This window comes from Naumovozyma castellii, chromosome 8 (assembly GCF_000237345.1).
Source record: "Naumovozyma castellii chromosome 8, complete genome".
NCBI classification, from domain to species: domain Eukaryota; kingdom Fungi; phylum Ascomycota; class Saccharomycetes; order Saccharomycetales; family Saccharomycetaceae; genus Naumovozyma; species Naumovozyma castellii.
This window is the reverse complement of record NC_016498.1, coordinates 140,412-160,730: the sequence shown is the minus strand read 5'-3', so window position 1 is coordinate 160,730 and position 20,319 is coordinate 140,412. Positions and strand designations below refer to the sequence as shown.

General features: G+C 35.1%; 9 protein-coding genes and 1 non-coding gene across 10 annotated transcripts; 6 read left to right on the top strand and 4 right to left on the bottom strand.

The window, feature by feature from the left end:
- Positions 1-15: 15 nt before the first annotated feature.
- Positions 16-1,854, bottom strand: NPR2 (nitrogen permease regulating protein NPR2; the record flags this gene model as incomplete). Its single annotated transcript, XM_003677698.1, has 1 exon — positions 16-1,854. The coding sequence occupies one exon, from the start codon at positions 1,852-1,854 to the stop codon at positions 16-18; it is 1,839 nt and encodes a 612-aa protein (XP_003677746.1).
- Positions 1,855-2,283: 429 nt separating this feature from the next.
- On the top strand, positions 2,284-4,551 carry RRP6 (exosome nuclease subunit RRP6; the record flags this gene model as incomplete). Its single annotated transcript, XM_003677697.1, has 1 exon — positions 2,284-4,551. The coding sequence occupies one exon, from the start codon at positions 2,284-2,286 to the stop codon at positions 4,549-4,551; it is 2,268 nt and encodes a 755-aa protein (XP_003677745.1).
- Positions 4,552-5,977: 1,426 nt separating this feature from the next.
- NCAS0H00840 (pirin family protein) lies at positions 5,978-7,060 on the top strand (the record flags this gene model as incomplete). The annotated part of the gene is made up of 1 exon (XM_003677696.1): positions 5,978-7,060. The coding sequence occupies one exon, from the start codon at positions 5,978-5,980 to the stop codon at positions 7,058-7,060; it is 1,083 nt and encodes a 360-aa protein (XP_003677744.1).
- Positions 7,061-7,905: 845 nt separating this feature from the next.
- Positions 7,906-8,922, top strand: SGT2 (Sgt2p; the record flags this gene model as incomplete). The annotated part of the gene is made up of 1 exon (XM_003677695.1): positions 7,906-8,922. One exon carries the CDS (start codon positions 7,906-7,908, stop codon positions 8,920-8,922), a length of 1,017 nt encoding a protein of 338 aa, XP_003677743.1.
- A 184-nt stretch (positions 8,923-9,106) lies between these two features.
- NCAS0H00820 (uncharacterized protein) lies at positions 9,107-12,547 on the bottom strand (the record flags this gene model as incomplete). The annotated part of the gene is made up of 1 exon (XM_003677694.1): positions 9,107-12,547. The coding sequence occupies one exon, from the start codon at positions 12,545-12,547 to the stop codon at positions 9,107-9,109; it is 3,441 nt and encodes a 1,146-aa protein (XP_003677742.1).
- Positions 12,548-12,899: 352 nt separating this feature from the next.
- Positions 12,900-13,871, top strand: TSR3 (ribosome biogenesis protein TSR3; the record flags this gene model as incomplete). The annotated part of the gene is made up of 1 exon (XM_003677693.1): positions 12,900-13,871. The coding sequence occupies one exon, from the start codon at positions 12,900-12,902 to the stop codon at positions 13,869-13,871; it is 972 nt and encodes a 323-aa protein (XP_003677741.1).
- A 718-nt stretch (positions 13,872-14,589) lies between these two features.
- AME1 (Ame1p) lies at positions 14,590-15,762 on the top strand (the record flags this gene model as incomplete). Its single annotated transcript, XM_003677692.1, has 1 exon — positions 14,590-15,762. One exon carries the CDS (start codon positions 14,590-14,592, stop codon positions 15,760-15,762), a length of 1,173 nt encoding a protein of 390 aa, XP_003677740.1.
- A 48-nt stretch (positions 15,763-15,810) lies between these two features.
- On the bottom strand, positions 15,811-16,851 carry NCAS0H00790 (SDR family oxidoreductase; the record flags this gene model as incomplete). Its single annotated transcript, XM_003677691.1, has 1 exon — positions 15,811-16,851. The coding sequence occupies one exon, from the start codon at positions 16,849-16,851 to the stop codon at positions 15,811-15,813; it is 1,041 nt and encodes a 346-aa protein (XP_003677739.1).
- Positions 16,852-17,167: 316 nt separating this feature from the next.
- On the bottom strand, positions 17,168-17,239 carry NCAS0Htrna6E. Its single transcript has one exon. It is a non-coding gene; the product is annotated as a tRNA-Glu (tRNA).
- A 290-nt stretch (positions 17,240-17,529) lies between these two features.
- NCAS0H00780 (uncharacterized protein) lies at positions 17,530-20,259 on the top strand (the record flags this gene model as incomplete). Its single annotated transcript, XM_003677690.1, has 1 exon — positions 17,530-20,259. The coding sequence occupies one exon, from the start codon at positions 17,530-17,532 to the stop codon at positions 20,257-20,259; it is 2,730 nt and encodes a 909-aa protein (XP_003677738.1).
- Between the last annotated feature and the right edge of the window lie 60 nt (positions 20,260-20,319).

Here is a 20,319-nt window from a genome sequence, read left to right as displayed (position 1 = left end):
CTGTTTCTAAGGTAGCTAGCAAGTAATTATCTTATAGTTACCCAATTCATCCAACCATCTTTCCACTTGCTGACGTGATTTACCTAATTTCACGCATATTTTATCCAAATTCTCTAAGCTCTCAATCGATTTTAATAGTACTGATCGCTCCTCTTTCGTCATTGTTGAAGGTCTTCCTTTTTCATCTGTTTTCATGCTTTCATTTTTTTCCTTATCCATAAATGATACTTTCGAATGACGTTCTAGTTTCTTGTAGACATTCTTTAATAATTCATCAGCACCATCCACATTGATTGAAGATGGTGAAGCAGAAGAGCCTGAACCTGAACCTGAATTTGATCTTGCTGCACTACCACTACTTCTTATTTGAAGACGATGCGCATCAATATCATTTAAACGTTCTATTCGTTGTATACCTTCATTACTTGGTCGTTGCGGTATAGGGTATGAATGACATCTATAAATTAAGCCTCTAATGATCCCAAATTTTATGAATTTCCTGACATCAACATTATTTTCTGTTATAATTGTAGCATTTGACTGATACCAACTCCTTAGAGTGACTCCATATGATAAAGATCTGTAAAGGTCAAATAGACACGCCTTTGTAGGTAAATGTGCCAACTCGAAATGAGGATTATTTGGATCTGTACTGGAAAGTGATAAGGATGTCTCAGATTTCTGAATTGTATCCATGTAGCTGTGCTCATGAGAATTGACAGAGCCACTCATTGATGAGCTTAGTGATGTCGTCCGTGAATGTTTAGGTGTTGATGGTTGTTTATTACCGTTATTTTCAAAAGGAAGGTGTGATAATTTCGACCCAATTGGGAGTACGACGTAGTTTTGACATTGAGTAGCCATTTCTTGATCTGTAAGAAAGCTGCAAATTAAACTTGTTGGAGCATATACGTTTGAAAACTGGAAAATATCTGTTATTATTACGCAATTATAATATACTAAATGCTTTATGCATTCGATGACCAATAATGGATCGGCTTTTGTCAATTTAGCAATTTTAGATATGTCGTTTACACCATTAATATAAGGCACAATGTTTAGCATTGTTGGATCCCAATTGACATCAATAACGTTATTCAAATTTATTAGAGACATAGGAACATCCTCCAAAGATATTAAGTGGTTCGGTGGAGGTTTTAGTAAGGGGAATACCTTGATGTTTATATCGTTACCCTTGTCAATGGGTATTAGACACTCCGAGTAATTATTCAGATCTTGATATATCCTCATTATTAAATCTTGCACGGAAAATTTTGTCACACCATCTTCTTCCTCACCAAAGAAATCTGTTTCGAACCGACTACCATCGTTATTGTCATTATGGTCATTATTTCGTTTATTCCTATGTGATGGTGATATCTGTGGTATTATAGTAGTAGTTGGTTCGGTGGGTACGTAATCAGATTTAAAATAAATGGGATCATTTTCAGCCTTTGATAATATTTGACTTTGTTCCTCCAGAATCTTAAACATTTTACCTAGACGTGCAATGGAAGGTTCATAAGGAGACGTTTCGCATTCATAGGGAAATACAAAGACAAAATTGAAACTAAAGAAGTTTCTAGCATAATATGGTGCATTTATCGTGATCGGATAAGACACAATTCTATAATTTTCGTATTTGAACGTCAATAACCTGTTACATAGCTGGTTTTTGGGTATAATATAGTTCTTAATCGTGTCAAAATTAATATGGAAATTGGAGAGGTTCTTTGGGGGAAACTCATAGCAAACTTTGGTACCTTCAGTAGGATGGAAAATTGAATAGAAGATAGTATGAATGGGCATAAACCCTTCAAAATGGTTCAAATTGTTCAAATTGGAGTTCTGCATTTTCTTTCAAAAGTATTATATTATTGCAGCAGTGTAGTAGTAGCTAGATGTTTCTGCGATCTCAATTTTAAAGTACTAGGGTCGTCGAAATGAAGCTCGGAGTTCCGGTACTATTTACCTGAAATTTCCCTGGAATAAAATAGTTTCTCAAGCCAATTAACCAGTAAGCACCCAGTTTTACTATAGTACGGCAAGCAATTATCTAGAAGTTGCTTCCAATGGCTATGCCAACCTTCTTATCAAATATTAGTACCCGTGGTTCATTCTAGTCATTTACTAAAATAGCGAAGACGTAATCTTCGGGTAATGAATTGAAAATTTTTCTGCGATGAGCTTCAACTTCACTACTTTTCCTCTATAGAATATTATATGTGAATTACCAGCCATACTGTTTGACAAACACATTGAAAGTTCACTATTGAAATAACCATGTCTGAGCAGTCACAAGAACAGGAAAAGACTTTACTTCCTAAGGTGGTAAACACAGTTAGAGCTGCGTCGGCGCTGGCCGCTCAAGATGTCGATTTTTACAGGAGTATAGATAAGGATATTGCTCATTCATTAGAACAGTCCTCTAACCAAATAGCTGACATGATTAACAGTGTTCTGTTATCCATTGATGAAAATTCAGAGCAAGTGGATGGAACAAAGGAGAACTTAGAAGATATATGGAAGGATTTTGGTAATTTGATGGATAATCTATTTGAAAAATCAGATAGGTCTATAGATATTATAACTCGTGGACACGGTGGTAGTAATGGGCAATCCGGTATGCAATATATTGATGAGTTCTCGGGCAGAGATTTGACACCTGGGAAACAAATATTGAAGCCACAATTGAAATTTACTACTCCTATTGATAATACAGAATCACATCCTTTCATCCCACTATTGAAAGAAAAACCCTTTGCACTAAAGCCCCTGGAGGAGTCTATGCAAATGATTCCTGAAGATGAAACGTCTCCAATGCATTACCCACAACCGTACGAATATGAGATTGATCACCAAGAATATAATGATTTAATATTACAGAAGAAGGACCCAATACCCTCTACCTCGTGGACAGATAATGAACCAATTTGGGTGGACACAGTATCTCAACTACAATCTATAATGCCCGATTTGGAAGCCTCTACGGAAATTGCCGTGGATTTGGAGCATCACGACTATAGAACATATTACGGTATTACGTGTCTCATGCAAATAAGTACGAGGAAGAATGATTATTTGATAGATACATTAGCATTACGTGAGGATTTACAAATATTGAATAACGTTTTCGCTAATCCCATGATTACAAAGGTATTCCATGGTGCATTCATGGATATAATTTGGTTACAAAGAGATTTAGGTCTTTATGTGGTGGGATTATTTGATACCTTTCACGCATCAAGAGCCATGGGCTTGCCCAAACATAGTTTAGCATATTTATTAGAAAAGTTTGCTCAATTCAAGACTTCCAAGAAATACCAACTAGCAGATTGGAGAATTAGACCACTCTCGAAGGCAATGCACGCGTACGCAAGAGCAGATACGCATTTCTTATTAAACATTTTTGATCAAATGAGAAATTCTCTAATTGAACAAAATAAGTTAGCCGGCGTGTTAAAAGAATCCAGAAATGTTGCCAAGAGAAGATTTGAATATTCCAGCTTTAGACCTAAAGTGCTACAAACGAATGGGTTAGTTTATTCTCCTATTGAAAAGGATGATCCATGGAAAACTATCATGTTCCAATATAATATTCCCCCACAGAAGGAGCCTCTTTTGAAAGAGTTGTACCAATGGAGAGATAAGATTGCTAGAAGAGATGATGAATCGCCAAGATTCGTAATGCCCAATCAGTTATTAGTATCATTGGTAGCGTACACTCCGATTGATGCACCTGGTGTTGTTTCAGTGAGCAATTCAGTCACAGATTATGTTAGATCCAATTCAAAGATATTAGCAAACCTTATCAAAAATTGTCTTGCCAAGATGAAGGACAACAAATTTTTGGATAACAATGTTGCGGAAGAGGGAATTTCAGTAGTACCAGAAACAGGTCATGATCTTTCACAAAAGTTAACGATACACCAATTACAGAACTTGAAATCCAAATTCCAGTTGTTAAGTGATAAGTTTAATAACTCTGTGAAGACAAGATTATCAAACCATGATCAGTTATATCTATTCGATGGTATTTCCTTTGCTGATGATGTAACAATTAAATATTTTGCAGATGGTAAGATTCAGACAACTGCGGAGCAATATAAGGAACGTTCTGAACAATTTGATGACGCCATGAAACAATTAGAGGAAGTTGAATATTGTATACCTGTTATTGAAGAAAACAAGCAAACCCAGGATCAAGATAACATTCCACCGATCACCGTGGCCACTAATGCTGAAGGTCAAGTCAATGAAATGATAGAGAAACCAGAGGATTTGGACGAAGTCATTGTGCTCAGAAAGACGAATAAGAACAAGAGTATAAAGAACAAGCCAAAGAACAGAGAAGAACCGGAATTGGAGATTATTGATTATTTCAAGACTGCTAAAGTTCTTACAAATGATAAAAATTCAAGAGGAGGACGTAATAATAATGGCAACAAGAGGAAAAGATTTGATCCTTATTCTGCTGCAAATGAAGGTCCCGCTGCTCCAAAGAAGAGAAAGAATGTGACTAGAGGGAAGAACGTCTCATTTAAGAGGTAATTCATTAGTTAGGAAATATAATTTGATAAATATGTAAAACAATAAAGGAAATCAAAAAAAAAAAAAAAAAAATAAGAAATATCAAATTGGCATTTTATAGAAGGTAGGTTAGATTATATATTATCTTAACATGAAATGTATGTAGCACGATGGTTAAAGTAGAGCCTTAAAAAGTAGAGTATGATTGTCATGCATTATTATAATAACGTTACAGATGATCCTTTCTTTATTTATTTTATTGCTTAAAAATGCTTTTGGTCCTTACGGTTTAAAAATGTTGGTTATTTTCAACAGCTACAAGAATTTGGTTCATCATCTAGTTGAATATTTATAGCGTCATTGAAATCATCATCAAAGGCATCAGCATCACTTTGGTTTTGTTGTAATGCACTACGAGCAATTTCTTCAAATGCATTATCGATGTTTATAGAATCCTTAGCACTTGTCATAAACAATGGTGTATTTCCCAGCGACTTGGCTAATTCTTGGGCAGCATTAGCACTGACGACCTTTTTAGTTTCATCGATATCCACTTTATTACCAAGGATAACAAAGGGGAAAGTCTCTGGTGAAGAGACATTAGCATGAACCAAGAATTCATCTCTCCATGATTTAATGTTTTCAAAAGATTTCGCATTAGTCACATCATACACTAAGACACAGCAATCTGCACCTCTGTAGAACGCTACCCCCAATGATTGGAATCGTTCTTGTCCTGCGGTATCCCAAACTTGCATGGTGGCAACCTTATCGTCATCTATCGTAACTTCTTTCGTTAAGAAGTCTGCACCTATAGTTGCCTTGTATTGTTGTGAATATTTATCATTAACGTAACGATGCATCAAGGATGTCTTACCAACACCTGAATCACCCAAGATGATAACTTTTAGAATATTTTTCTTTCTTGACGACATTTTTTATAGTATATATAGCCCCACGCTTACTCTATTCTTCCTCTATTGGTTGGCAATAGTTCACTCAATACGTCAATGTTTGATGGCTTCCTTATTTACTTATTTGTCTGCCTTTCTTTCGCCTAAAATTGAAATTCGGGTAACATCTGTTATATCAAAACCCTATTTCTAGTTTACAATTAAGCCCTATATTTAAACAAGCCCTAAACATTAGCTAACCCTAAGCCGTTTTATTAGCCGTTTCCCTTTTTATTCTCCGTGGCATACAAATTAATAAAGCCTTACTAAGTTTCAAACTGATAAAACGATAGATAATACACCAAGATGAAGCCACTAAATCTGACTAACCCAGCAACAAGCAAGTAACCCTTGCCTCTTGGAAAATTATATATATGTAAGAGGTAGAACTCAGATCAGAGTGACTTGTAAACGAGGATACGTTCTAGAAACTTTGGCGGGTTAATCTTTTTGATCTGCATCTGCCTGAATATATAAAAACGATACATCACAATATGAAGAAGGAGGAAAAATTGGAAAAGAAGGTTCCACCTACTGGAACCTTTTCAGTGTCGCTAGGTAAATATATCTTGATTGCTGCTCTAGTTTTAGTGCTTACAGTTGTCTTCCAGTTCAAGTCACCCACAGTAATGGACCAGGTTAATGAAGACAGTGCTACTGCTGAGAGTCAAAAGGAACGTTCGATTCTGAAACATTTTATTGCAGAGGAACAATCGGAAGGTGATGGTGCCACTGTGAGAAGATCGGTGGGGTCCTATCAAATGACAAGGTTTTCACCATTCTTAATGTTGGATGACTTTAAAGTGACTCCACCAGAGGGGTTCCCCGATCATCCTCACCATGGTCAGGAGACAATTACTTACGTGACAGGTGGCATACTTGCACATGAAGATTTCACAGGTTCTAAGGGTGTCTTGTACCCTGGTGATTTGCAATTCATGACTGCTGGGAAGGGGATTGTGCATTGTGAGATGCCGGTAACCATGAATGATAGTGCAGTTAGCACAGGATTACAGTTTTGGGTTGATCTGCCTGCTGATTTGAAAAATTGTGAACCAAGATACAGAAATTTAAGGGCAGACACAATTCCGGTGGTTCAAGTCAATGATAATTTGAATGTTAAAGTTATTAGTGGTAAGTCATATGATGTGGAATCCGTAAAAGATTTGGCGTATACACCAATTGATTTCTATTATTTTATTTCAAATAAGGCAGGTACAGAATTTGCTCAAGAGATCCCTCCAGATTTTAATGCCTTCATTTATGTCACTAAGGGAGCCATTACTATTGGCGAAGAAGTATTCAAAGTGCACTCTTCAGTTTTCTTCCAAACAGATGGGAATTTCATTAGAGGTTTTACTGCATCAGATAACACCGAATTTGCCGTTATTGGTGGGAAGATCTTGGATCAGCAAGTAGTGCAACATGGTCCATTTGTGGAAACTACAAGAGAAAAATTAATAGAAGTGTTTGATAACTATCGGGCGGGAATTAATGGTTTTGAAAAGGCACTTGGCTGGAAGTCATCCATTTCTAATGGTATTGATGAGCAAACTGCAAGGGAATGGTACAGTTAACTAAATAGTTTTGAAGGAACATTTTACTTAAGTTTTGATCTATATTTCAAATGTATACAAAGACAAACCCTCATTCATATTTTAGAGTACACTAGACATTAAAAAGAAAAACTCCGTCACGTTAATTATAGTGTATATTAAGTCCAGTGACAGTCCGGGACGTAGTGTACAAGTGTGTATGCTGCTTGTCGGTAAGTGTGGTAGTTGGTAGATGGCTAAAAAAGAATGTTTCTTGCTTCTCTAGTGAGGAGTGGGCCGTTTTTGAGTTTGAGTATTTTTGTCTCCGAAAATTAACATCCCCATCATTGGGATAAGACATGGAATTATTTTTATTTTCTTTTTACTTGTTTTATTCTTTCTAATCACTTTTCCTGTAGAAATTGACAGTAAAAAGTAAAAAAATGAATTAAAAACTAAAACGAGCAATTCATTACTAATTAATAACACTACTGAACTACGAAGGAGAAAGGACTTGTCCAATTTATATATATATTCATTGCTTTAGGTTTAGGAACTTTACTAGACCTTTTGCTTTGAATCATCGTTACTAATCGGAAATACTAAAAGACTTAAGACCCAATACTAACCCTAGTACCTAAAGAAACTTTGAGCTTATTTTGAAAGAACTAAAGAACCGTTAAGAAAACTGTTTCCTTTTTTTTTTTTGTTTTTGAAGATTGTATGGTATTCTATTTGTGACCATTAGTCATTACCCGGTAAGTTCCAGTTTTTTCAAGTTCCGAAACTAACATTTGACATTTCTATATATTTGCCACTGATTCCAACAATCATGAACCACCATTTGAACAAAAATACGAAGGAACAGCAAGATAGTAATACCCAGAATGTCATTATCCAACAAAGAAGTCGGTTCCCTTATTGTAGATTTTTTATCTACTGTTATCAAAAACAAGGAAATTTCCGAAGATAGCGCTGATTCTTTAAATGTCGCCATTGATTGTATCACAGAATCTTTTGAATTTGAAAGAGATACTGTTGCACAAACCCTTCAAGATAAATTCAGCGGTAAGACTTTGAAGGAAATACTTTCCAGTGCATCTGCCACTTCAACCGGTTCCGAAAAGGAGGAATCTGTTAAGGTTAATATCCCAGTAGAGGATGCTGAGATCAAAGCCACTGCTGAATCTTTCAAGCTAGAAGGAAATAAAGCTATGGCTGCTAAGGATTATAGACTGGCCATTGAAAAATACAGCGAAGCTATTAAGACTTTACCAACTAATGTCATCTATTATGCAAACAGAGCTGCCGCCTATTCTTCAGTTAAGGAATATGATAATGCCATTAAGGATGCTGAAAAGGCTATTGAAATTGATCCAGCTTATTCCAAGGGTTACTCTAGATTGGCATTTGCTAAATACGCCTTAAATAAGCCCGAAGAAGCTTTAGAATACTATAAGAAGGTCTTGGATATGGAAGGTGACAAGGCTACACCAGCAATGAAAAGAGATTTTGAAATGGCCAAGAATAGAGTCGAATCCTCCATGAATTTGGAAAAATCATCAACAACCACTCCAGAACCTTCAAGATCTGCTGGCCAACAACCTGCTAATCCCTTTGCTGGATCAGGTATGCCAGATATGTCTTCATTGTTTGGTAATGGAGGCGGTATGGGTGGTCTTTCCAGCTTCTTGAATAACCCTCAAGTTATGCAAGCTGCCCAGCAAATGATGTCCGATCCAAATTCTATGCAAAAGATGCAAGAAATGATGCAAAATCCAAACCTTAGAGAAATGGCCCAAAATTTAGCCTCTGGTGATGCTAATCTAGACGATTTAATGAATAATCCATCTGTTAAGGATATGGCCAATAATCTATTTGGTCCAAATGGTGCTCCAAAATAAATTTAATTGCTATTCTTTATTCCAAAATTATTATTGTGTACTAGATATTATGAGATTATATACAAATTCATAGTCATTATTCTGAGAAACGAACTTTAATTTGATATAGTAATGCTTATGCTGATTGGTTTTTTAAACAGTTTATATTATATGCTAATAGGATCAAATTTTAATTTTAAATGATCTACAGAGGTATTCCCAAATCTCTAAGAATCGAACATGTTTTTTCGGTGAATGTAATCAAATCATCATTGACTGCTTCTAAATCACCTCTCCTCCAATTTCTAATAATGGCCTTCTTAAAAAAAACACCCTTAAATTCCATATATTTATTCAACTCCTCGGCTAACATCTCATGTTTTCTGAATATTTCGTTCCCAAGAATTTCCAAAGAGTACTTTAATTGATCAATGTCTGTTTTCAATTTTTTGACAGCTTTGTTTCTTTGGTTCTCGATTAAACCTCCAAATACTCCACCATTATTGACATCGTTAGAAACTTCGGCACTATGTTGATTGTCTGTTGCTAGTGTATTATTGTAGTGGTTAGGAGGGAAAAGTTTATTGTAGTGTTTATTCAGTTCTAACAGTTCTCCATACAACTTCCACCAGTTAGGAATTTGCGTTCTTAGGATATCTTCAATGTTGCCAGTCAAAATTAATGTACACGCTTTCAAAAAGTCAAGTTCGTCTCGAATTAATGTATTATTATAGTATTGATTTTCTAATGATTGCATTTCAATAATTGGTTCTAAAGATCTATTCGTTGCCTGTGCAATTTGATCATTTTTAATACTTTTGACTAAGTGAACAAACGCTAGTCTGGATTCTTTGACATCAATTGACTTCAAATGAATAAAATTTAATAATTTTTCTAAGGTTTTCACATTGAGTAAAACGTTATACAATTCTTTGACATTAAATTTCAAAAAACTCTGAATAATATTGATGTCTTCCGGTTTCAATGATTTCTTTTCCCCATGAGTCTTATTAACGTTGTGCTTTAATTTTGTATTTTCATTTGTAACCCAACCCAGTAACTTAGTTTCATCTGTAATCAGTGAGAGATAATCAATCCCAATGTCAAAAAATAACAATGTGTCAAGACAATCAGTTAATCTTCTCAATAATGATTGATTTCTTAACATCTCAATCTTTCGAACGATGATTTTGTTATTTTCCTTGGAAGTCAATTTGACCAAAACTTTAATTATACGATCCAATGGTAGTAGAGATATTTGTGATTTTTTACGGATAACCTTAAGTAGGGATATTATTGCCTTAACTTTGATGTTAACTGTCCCTGTTTCATTTTCTTTGTCTGGCAGAGGGAAGGTTAAGGAAAATGTCGCATTGGTGGAACTGCGGACTTTCAAAGAATGAATATAAATGCGTCCAAACACAGTATTGTTTTGTAATGCATGCTTCCCCAACTCGTTTGAAATTGTCGAGTCAGTTGCATAATCAAAACATGTAGTGTAGAGTTCTCTTTGATATCTGTTAAAGAGGAGACGGTCGTCGCCTAAAATTAGTTTGACATTAGAAAGTCTATGATACTTAACATAAATCATCAATGGTGTGAAACCCTTATAATTTCTCTTGTTAATATCTATTTCAAAATGGTTTCTTTTAGAATATGTAAACAAAATGTCGATATTGCTCCGAAGTATATGCAGTATTGAATTATCCTTTAGATCATAGTGATCTGACATTTGAAATTTCAAGCCATTTTCAGCATACCAATTCAACGTGATGTCAAAAACTGTAGATATTACCTCGTCGTAATTTGGCTGATCATACCCTCTAAAAATGGTAAACAATGGTGTCCTCCCGACAAGGTCTCTTTGTTTCCAATTAACATATTTACCTATAATCTTTAGGATTTCTAGCTCATTAATCAGATAATGGCCCACATTGCGATTAAATTTATCGATTTTATTGATGTACTCCATTATTTGTTTGTTACTGCAATTCCTCAATAAAAGATTGATAAGAACCATAGATATTTTGAAGTTGCGATATATTAGCGCTTGCATTAAGAGAGTGGTGCCCTCTACGTTTGCGTCGTCTAATATATTATCCATAGAAAAAATTTCTTCATAGTCTACTAATAAATCTAAAAATTTTTCTGTTTGATTGTTGGTTATACAGGAAAATAATATGGACTCCCCAGTATCACTTCTAAAGGTTAGAAATTGTTCCCACTTAATCGTTTTTGGAACCTTTTTCAAATCATCCACTTTTATCAATTTTTCAATGATTTCTGAGTATGATTTTAACTTGTCATATTCAACTATATTTTCAAATGAATAGATAACAATTTCAAAAGTGGAAATGGTATAGCTTAATATACCAAAATTAATCAAATTTTCATCATAATTAAATTTCTTCAAGTAGAATATATTTCTTTTCAAATCAACAATATTGATCTCTGATCTACAAATAATTAAAATCAAAAGATTTATTAAAGTATCAGCATCAATTAAATTATTTGCACCCTTTTCATTTTCCTGATTTAACTCACCTATAGGATTATCCATATTTGTCAGTATTTGCAATGTTGCAATTAAATTTTCTGATTTTTCGTTGAATGAATTTTTTCCATTTAGTTTATTAATGGAATTTGTGGAACGTACCATATTTTTTTCCAATTTGGTAATGAAATCAAGGGGAAACATTTCATAGAATTTATCGTCTATCTCTTCAATGGAAATATTTTTTATTCTTGTACCTTTTGTTTCATCATCCAACGCACACAACGTGGTAATCTGTAACCACAAATGGTCGTATAGATTTATTTCAAGATACTCATGGATCAAACGACGAAGATGGCCAAATCCTTTGAATATTTTATTTGATTTTAATTCATTATATGCAACGGCAACAATTTGTTTGAAAAGAGTTTCGTTCGGTTCTTCTGCGGTGGTACTATCTTTGTATTCATTCATCCAATCTTTAAATCTCTTATTCCACGTATCATTGGTATTTATTATATTTTCAAATTGTGATCTTTCATGTTGTGACATATCTTGAATCAAAGGACGAGCATCGGGAGAAGAATCCCCATCATTATCATGGAGTGTCAGCGTATCAAAACACTCCAACTCATCGTTTAGTCGAATCACATCCTTCATCAAAGGTTTATCAATATGAACAAGAATAAAGTAGGTAGATCCCTGCAAGTAATCATTAAAATTAGGTAATACTTGAATTCTCTCAATCTTGATCTTTTGTCTATTAGGCGATCCACTTAATAAAACCAGAAAATTATTTCTCCACTTCACTAGGATATTATCGCCATTCAATGTATCGAATTGCTCGATTGATGCCAGTCTAGTATATCCGTCATCGATGGTACTGCTACTGCTACTGATAGAGTCCTTCGGTGGTAATAAGATATGAGCTCCAATGAAATCGACATTATGATAACATAAATCTTCCAATTGTATCTTAGTTTTAGTATCAGTGTAATTCAATAAAGTTTCTGTAGGAGGCACTAACAATATGAAACTCTTATCCTTTAGGGAAGCATATAATTTCTTCAATGGTGAATTTGATGGATTGGGACAATTAAATATTGAGTTTAGCAATGGGTTTAGTAAAGTCGGTAGGTGGTATTGTTCCATATTTCTGTCAGCCAACCAGACTATCTCATTATTCTACTTCTGATTGTTATTAGTTAATGGCAGTTTATATATTCCAATGATTTGAAGCAATCGTGATGGTTTTACGTAAGAAAAGGTTATACTCCGCCTCCAAACCCTAGGGGTGCTTAAATGTAGGGTTTAAATAACTTTGAGAAAACAGGGCTCAAGTTACTTTATCACCCTGCCATTTTGAAAAATTTTCAATATTGACTATAGAAGTGACAATGACAATATGAGATGAGCAGTGACGGTTTCAATGGAATAAGTTGCTGGTAGATTAGTATCGAATAGAATTGGGAGAAAAGTTCATATATAAATTGTTTGAAAAATAATGGGTAAGGGAAAAAATAAAAAGAGGGATGACGGAGATAGTAAGGGCCGTCAGCATCGAGGTGCCAATGGTCACAGTTCTAGACACAACCATAAGAATATGGAGATGAGAAAGCATGAAAATGAGGATACTTCAAATGTAAAAAAGATCCCAGTGAAATTAGGGATGTGGGATTTTGATCATTGTGACCCTAAAAGATGCAGTGGTAAGAAACTGGAAAGATTAGGGTTGATTAAGTCATTAAAGATTGGGCAACGGTTTCAAGGGCTTATTATCTCACCCAATGGTAAGAAAGTGGTTTCTCCTGAAGATGCAGATATTATTAAGGAGTTTGGTGCTGCAGTGGTAGAATGTTCTTGGGCACGTCTTGATGAAATCCCCTTTAGTAAATTAAATGGTGGTAATGGTGGAAAAAATGAGAGACTTTTACCGTATTTGGTGGCTGCCAACCAAGTGAATTATGGAAGACCATGGAAATTAAATTGTGTAGAAGCTTTGGCGGCATGCTTTGCCATTATTGGGAGATCAGATTGGGCTGCCGATTTATTATCGAATTTCTCTTGGGGGATGAATTTTCTGACTTTAAATGAAGAATTATTTGAATTGTATTCACAATGTACAGACTCAGACTCAATACAAGAGGCACAAGAAGCATGGCTGAATAAAATTGATGAAGAGGCTAAAGAGCGCAAATTACAAGCTCAAGATAATGATATATGGTTAATGGGGAATACAAATAGAGTAAATGATAATCTTCGAGATTTAACCCTAAGCGATGGGGATGAAGACGAAGAAGAAGAGGATGCAGAAGATTATTTAACCGAGAAATCTGTCAAATATGATAATTTAGGTAATGTGATCGAAAGTAGTGAAGATGAAATAACTTTACGGTATGACAACCTTGGAAACGTGATAGAAGAGGAAGAAGAAGAAAAGCGCTACGATGCGCTGGGGAATCTTATAGAGAATTAGATAAAATCAACGTATATGCATTTATATACACTGCTCCTACAACATAAATTGATAGAAGTGGGTAGTGCGCGGTTTTAACACCACACCTATGGGGTACCGTCCCTCTTAAATCATTGGAATAAAGTGCATATGCCTGCTATAAGAATAATAATAGATGTGGCGTGGTCAGGAACACTAATGATCTTGACAGAGATAGTAAACCGTAAATATAGCTGCAAATATAGGAAATAAATGCAAGATAAAAAAGACATCGCTTTGTCACATTTAAAGCTGACATAAACTTTTTGAATAATTGATTGCATTCTACGCCAGCAAATGATTGTCAAAAGGTTGAATACACAACCAATTACTTTGGAAGCTCTAGACTGCCAAAAAGAAAAGGAACAAAACTTTTAGTTAAATTGTTAAGAAAAATATCGGTAGTTTTCCCAAATCCACTCATCGTTGTCATTATAAATTTCGAGTATGCATCAATAGTGCCAATATTCTAAGCTACATCACAACAACATTCATTTCTCTATCTCTTGAAGATTTTGGACTAACGTTATACTTCTCTCTTATTTCCATATACAAGATAACGCGGACGCGAAAATTTGAATATGGACTTCCAGATATAAACAATCCCATCTAGCAGGATCAACTTCAAGACACATATTGCCAGAGTCTATCAACGACCGATCATAATAACAACAGCCTGCATACTCAAAAGGATAGACAGATGGAAAATCAGGTAACCACGGAGCCTTTGCAAAGGAATACCAATCTCCCGTATTTCGATTGGGATATGGATACTCAACGAAACATCAAGTTACTTCTGAGGCAGCGAGGTTCCCATTTGAGAAAGACGGTTGATGCTGACAATGTAATAGTCATACGGACCCCCAAAAGGCCGTTTCCATCATCTCCAGGGAAATACCTTGTAAAGAAACCTTCAACAAAAATCAAAGTTCCACGTTCACCACTGGTACATGAGAGGCCTGTTGATACCGTATCACCAGCATACAACAATGAAAATGCCGCAGATGATCACTTGCAAGATTTAAACCAATATGCTGATGATCAAGATCCGTTTGAACCGGTGACTAATCCCCGACCAAAAATCTCCTCTAGCAAATACAACAACAGAAAGCATTATCATTTTGAGGACCGCAATTTCCAAAATAATGAAATAGAATTAACACGAGATTCTCATTATCTGCCAACTTTTGACAATTTCAACAAGGGAATTGATTTAACTACTGACAATTTGAATCAATTCCAAGATGAACTGAATAATGAAAACGATGCATTCCAATACACAGAGACAAAACCACCTTCTTTCAAATTCAATGACTCTACTATTAATGATTTAATTACCACCGATGTTTCTATGGCCTCCATTGACATATTTAGAGAATTATTCAAAAACTTATTTCAGGATGATCTAATCTTACAAGCTCTAAAGGATTTTAATATGAATGATGATCAAGTTAAAAGATTGATGTACAAATTGGATTTGAAAATATTTCAAAGATTGCTTGATTTAATTGACGGTGATTTGAAAGATATTTTTGACATTAATATGGCCAATAATGAATTATGCCATAAAGTAAGTAAAATTTCAGATCATAATGAAAATCTAGAGAGGGAAATAAATAAGATTAATGAAGAAATGGAAACAATAAAATCAAAGACGTATGAATATAAAACACAAGCGAGAATGCAGCAACAGAGGCAGGAAACTGAAGAACAACGGGAATTAAATGAAAAAATAGAATTAAGTGATCGAATAAAAACATTTACTAAAAAATTATTTGAAGAAACTAATGATGATGCGAATGAGCCACCAGCTAATGAGAATGAACAAGAGTCGCTCTTAAGTGACATATTTAAAGCTCATGGCCCTCAGTAGAATCAAGCTTACATAACGTAAATAAATAAACTTCAATAGTTACATTATCTAAGCTTTACTTTCAACTTCTAATATTTGACGGACACTGTCATCAACTGATTGTCTCAAACCTATAAATTCAAATCCCAATAATATTTTGGTTCTTTCGTTATTAATTTGGAAACCTTTAGTCGTTAATTCTTTACCTGTTCCAGGTCTCCCCACAGGGATCTTTCCCTTCAATTGTGGGAAATCATCATTAATAATATCCAAGATATCTTGAGTGGCAAACATTCCACCAAACAAACTCAATCTTTCACCGGCACATTCTTCCTTTTCGAATGCACACAAATGCGCCCTAGAAACATCACGAACGTCAATGTACCCACCATTAAATTGGTCCCATTCTGTATCTTTATTAGTATGAACCAATTTATTTATAATCTCAGAAGATGTGTTCAAAGTCGTTTTAGAAGGCTCAGGAAACATTTGGGGACCAAATACGTTGACAGGCATAACAGTGGATAATTTGAATTTTACTTGACCTTTATTCTCCCTCAAAAAATCCCAGGCCACCCTTTCAGCAAAGGTCTTTGATGCACAGTAGGCAGTGACTGCGTCAGTGGTACAATTTGCCCATGCACAATCGTTCCAAGTACTTTCATCCACGATAAGTCCGTCTCTATTGCAGTACGCAGGCTGGATTTGAGCTGCACCGGAAGACGTTACTACCACTCTCTCCACCGTTTGGGCACCATACTTCTTGATGGCATTAAAAATAGACTTAGTTCCATTAACTGCAGGAATTATAAGATCCTTCTCATATTCCGTAGTATCAAAACGGAAGGGAGAGGCAGTATGTAAAACAATCGTGATATCTTTTGCATGTTTTTTGAAGACTTCGTCGAAGGCGTTCAAATCTGAAATGTCCTTAACCACTTCCATTGACAACGATGGATTGTTCCCAAACTTTTCCAACAATTTGCCACATTTTTCTTGGGATCTTGCAGAACCAATTACTCTGTAGCCTGCATTTAATAAATCATTGACAATATGGAGGGCAATAAAACCAGTGGCCCCGGATACGAAGACCGTTTTTTGTGAAGACATGTTTGTTATGTTTTGTAATCACTTAATCCTGGAGTTTATAAAAAAGTGAAATGACACTTCCTCAACGTTCTCACATGGTTACAGCATACCTTCTCTTTATATGGATGAGTGACAGTAAATATATCCATGGGATGATTGTCGATCTCGGCCGAAGATCATTCAAGGGGGTTCGGTTCGGCCGAACCTGTAATTATTGTATTGCAACCAATTTAACAGCTTAGTCGCTTGGAATACTTAAAACATGATATCTGGGGTAAAAAGAATATAACAAGTTTGTTAACTCCAAACATTAAAACAATGATTAGTCAAAAAAGAACTCCGATACGGGGAGTCGAACCCCGGTCTCCACGGTGAAAGCGTGATGTGATAGCCGTTACACTATATCGGAAAGGATGAAAACCTCTTTCTATCAGTATAGACCGGTTCAGTTGGTCCAATAACCTGATGGAACCTTCATCTTGGTATTACTTGTTCAATCGACCAGATGCAACATTGACGTTACAATCTCTGCAATTTAGTAGCTTGATATGACATTAGAAACTTATCCGAAGCCGTTCTTATCAAAGCCGAAACTTCGCCCGAGTAGTATAGAAAATTTATTCTGATAATTGCAGTTATGTTGTTTATACTTTAACACACATTGATCACATAAAGGGAAAGGGACTCCAGCGAAGAAACATGAACGATAAGAACTATAGAAAGGCAAGACCATCCTTTGTTTGCTTGGTATGCAGAAGTAAAAAAGTGAAATGTGATAAGGCTCGTCCCTCCTGTGGAAGGTGTAGGAAAACAAATAAATTATGTGTGTATGAAATTGATACAGACCAACTGGCAGGCCAGTTTGACGAAGGTAGTGCAACTAGTTCAAATGCTAATACAAATGAAATGGCTATCACTCCTGCAACTTCCGCTACCTCATCCTCAAACGATGATGCATCTCCAATGCTAAGAAATGCATCCAAAATATCGAACGGGACTTCGATTATATCGCCACAACCTGAAAATACAGGTTTTGGGGGATCGCCTAACTCGTTAAAGATGAAGCCACTTCAAAATCAAAAGATAAAAAATGTTAAAATGAGATTATGGCATCCAAACGATATGCTTGTATCCTTCGGATCAACAACTTTTGTCGATCTGCCCTATGGTTCGCATAGTTTTGTTGAATCAGATTTATATCTAAGAGCTTTATGTGCTGCATTACATGGGGACACTATCACCGAGTTAAGATCAAGATTAACAAATATATCGGCAGCCTCTACGCCAGCATCAATGGAAAATCCTAGTCATAATCCAACTGTCCCTACAGAGGCGGCAATTACAACCCGTCCAAAAACACTACCAAATAACTTGGACAGGGAAATACATCCTTTGAAATTTATTGAGAAAGCTATAGTGAAATGGATTGAAAATACAACCGAACTAGTGACAAATCATATGCCGTTGGAATATTTCAACACGACTCATACAATTGATGATTCCATGCATCCTAGCCTTTTACGTTCATTACATACACTTGCGAGGGAAATTGAAGTTATCCTATTGGATAAAGATGTTATCGATATATTATTGAAGAAATTTTATTCAGAAGTATACCCATTTTACCCGTTAATTGATATTCCAACTTTTGAAAAAAAATTGAAAAATGTCTTATTGAATTCAAATGGAAGGAGGTATGAATTAAATCTTTATGGTTCAACTACTGGTATTCGACTCAAACTCGAGTCATTGGCTCTTTTCTTAATAATAATATCCATAACGTTAAGAAGTCCAACGTATAGCGAAGAAGAATGTCATATTTTAAAATCAAATGCTCTAGAGACAGCAAGACAGTTGTTAATCTTTGCCCAGAAACTTTTGTCTTTATTAAATGGCTTTAAATTTACTAATGAAAATGTTCTATGTTCTTTGCTATATTTGTTTCTTGCAGAATACTTGAACCCCGAAAATCGCGACGTTGATATCACAAATGACAAAATTATGACATTGAAGTGTCTGAACACGCTAGCAACACAAATAGGGCTGTATAATGATCCATCATCATATCCCAGATATGATAATGACCCCTTCACTGGGGAAGCATTCCAACAATTCAGAAGAAAGCTGTGGATAGGTATCCAATCAATTAATTTTCAAATATTTACCTCAAATGGTAGCTCGACAACACAAAATTCTGACTATCTGAAGATTTTTTTGGACACTGCAACTAACGTAACAAGTTTGCTTTCGTCTAAGAATTTTGAAGTCTCAGAAATTGAAAAGAAAATCTTTTCCATACAAGAGGACAAATATGAATTTCATATAATTGTTGCACGTTTGATGAACAGTTGTACCTCACTAACCACTGACCAAGATCTTTTCGAAATTTTAGAGAATATTAAAAGTACTCTAGCATTTATGCATCAAAGATTCCCAATATCCAAATTGACAGATTTTGAAATAACTAGTGATATACAAACTGAGCCTCAATGGCGAAATGCAGAAATTAACCTTACAGGGGTGGAAGCAACAGAAATCTTAAATATGAACATACTAGGATTATCGACGATTATGAATGTGTATAATGTTCTGAGTTTCCATTTCGAGAAAACTACTGGTACGAACACTTCTAACAATGAACCTTATTTTCATAAATTTATTCTCGAGGGAATAAATGCTTACTTAAAACTCACAACATTAATTGTGGATTACTTAAAGGGGAATTACTCCTTACATATAAAGAGGGATAATGAATATTGCCTAAACAAATATGCCGTTCTTACTTTAGTGAAGTTATGGCTATCACAAATGGCTTATTCGTTGAGATTCTCATACAAAAAGGAAATCAGGAAGCAACAAAAGGTAATAAATTCAACCACTTTTCTCACAAATTATCCCGAAGATGACGATAAACTTGATACATTACTAAATCTTGGGATTTCGCACATCCAAAGGCAAATGCAGGTCCTAGTAGACCTTGCAGCAGAGCGACTTCAAGATACATATTTTGGATGTTACCAAGCCACACTTATGGCGAAATATCTATTATATGTGATGGATAATGCCGCTTTGCCCAATTTCATAAATAGATTTTGGGATAGAGCCTTTAATACAAAGGAAATCCCTGAAGGTGTGCTATACAAATTGAATATGAAATGGGGGTTAAGTACAAAGAATCATAATTTTGTGATGAAGAATCTAATGAATCCGGAATCACTTAAAAATATAAACCTCAAATTGTTAAAACAAATTGAATATATGTTTGAAGATACCACATTTTATAAACATCCATCCCCTGCTACATTCGATTCCAATAATTCCACCCCATCATTTGATAGTGAAGAATTATTAAACCAATTCTTGGAAATTAACTTTGATCAATTCTTAGGCGTCATCAATGATAATTTGGGCGAACTACCGACACTATAAGACACCATGACATTACAATGACAATGACAACGACAACATATTTATATATCTACGTATATG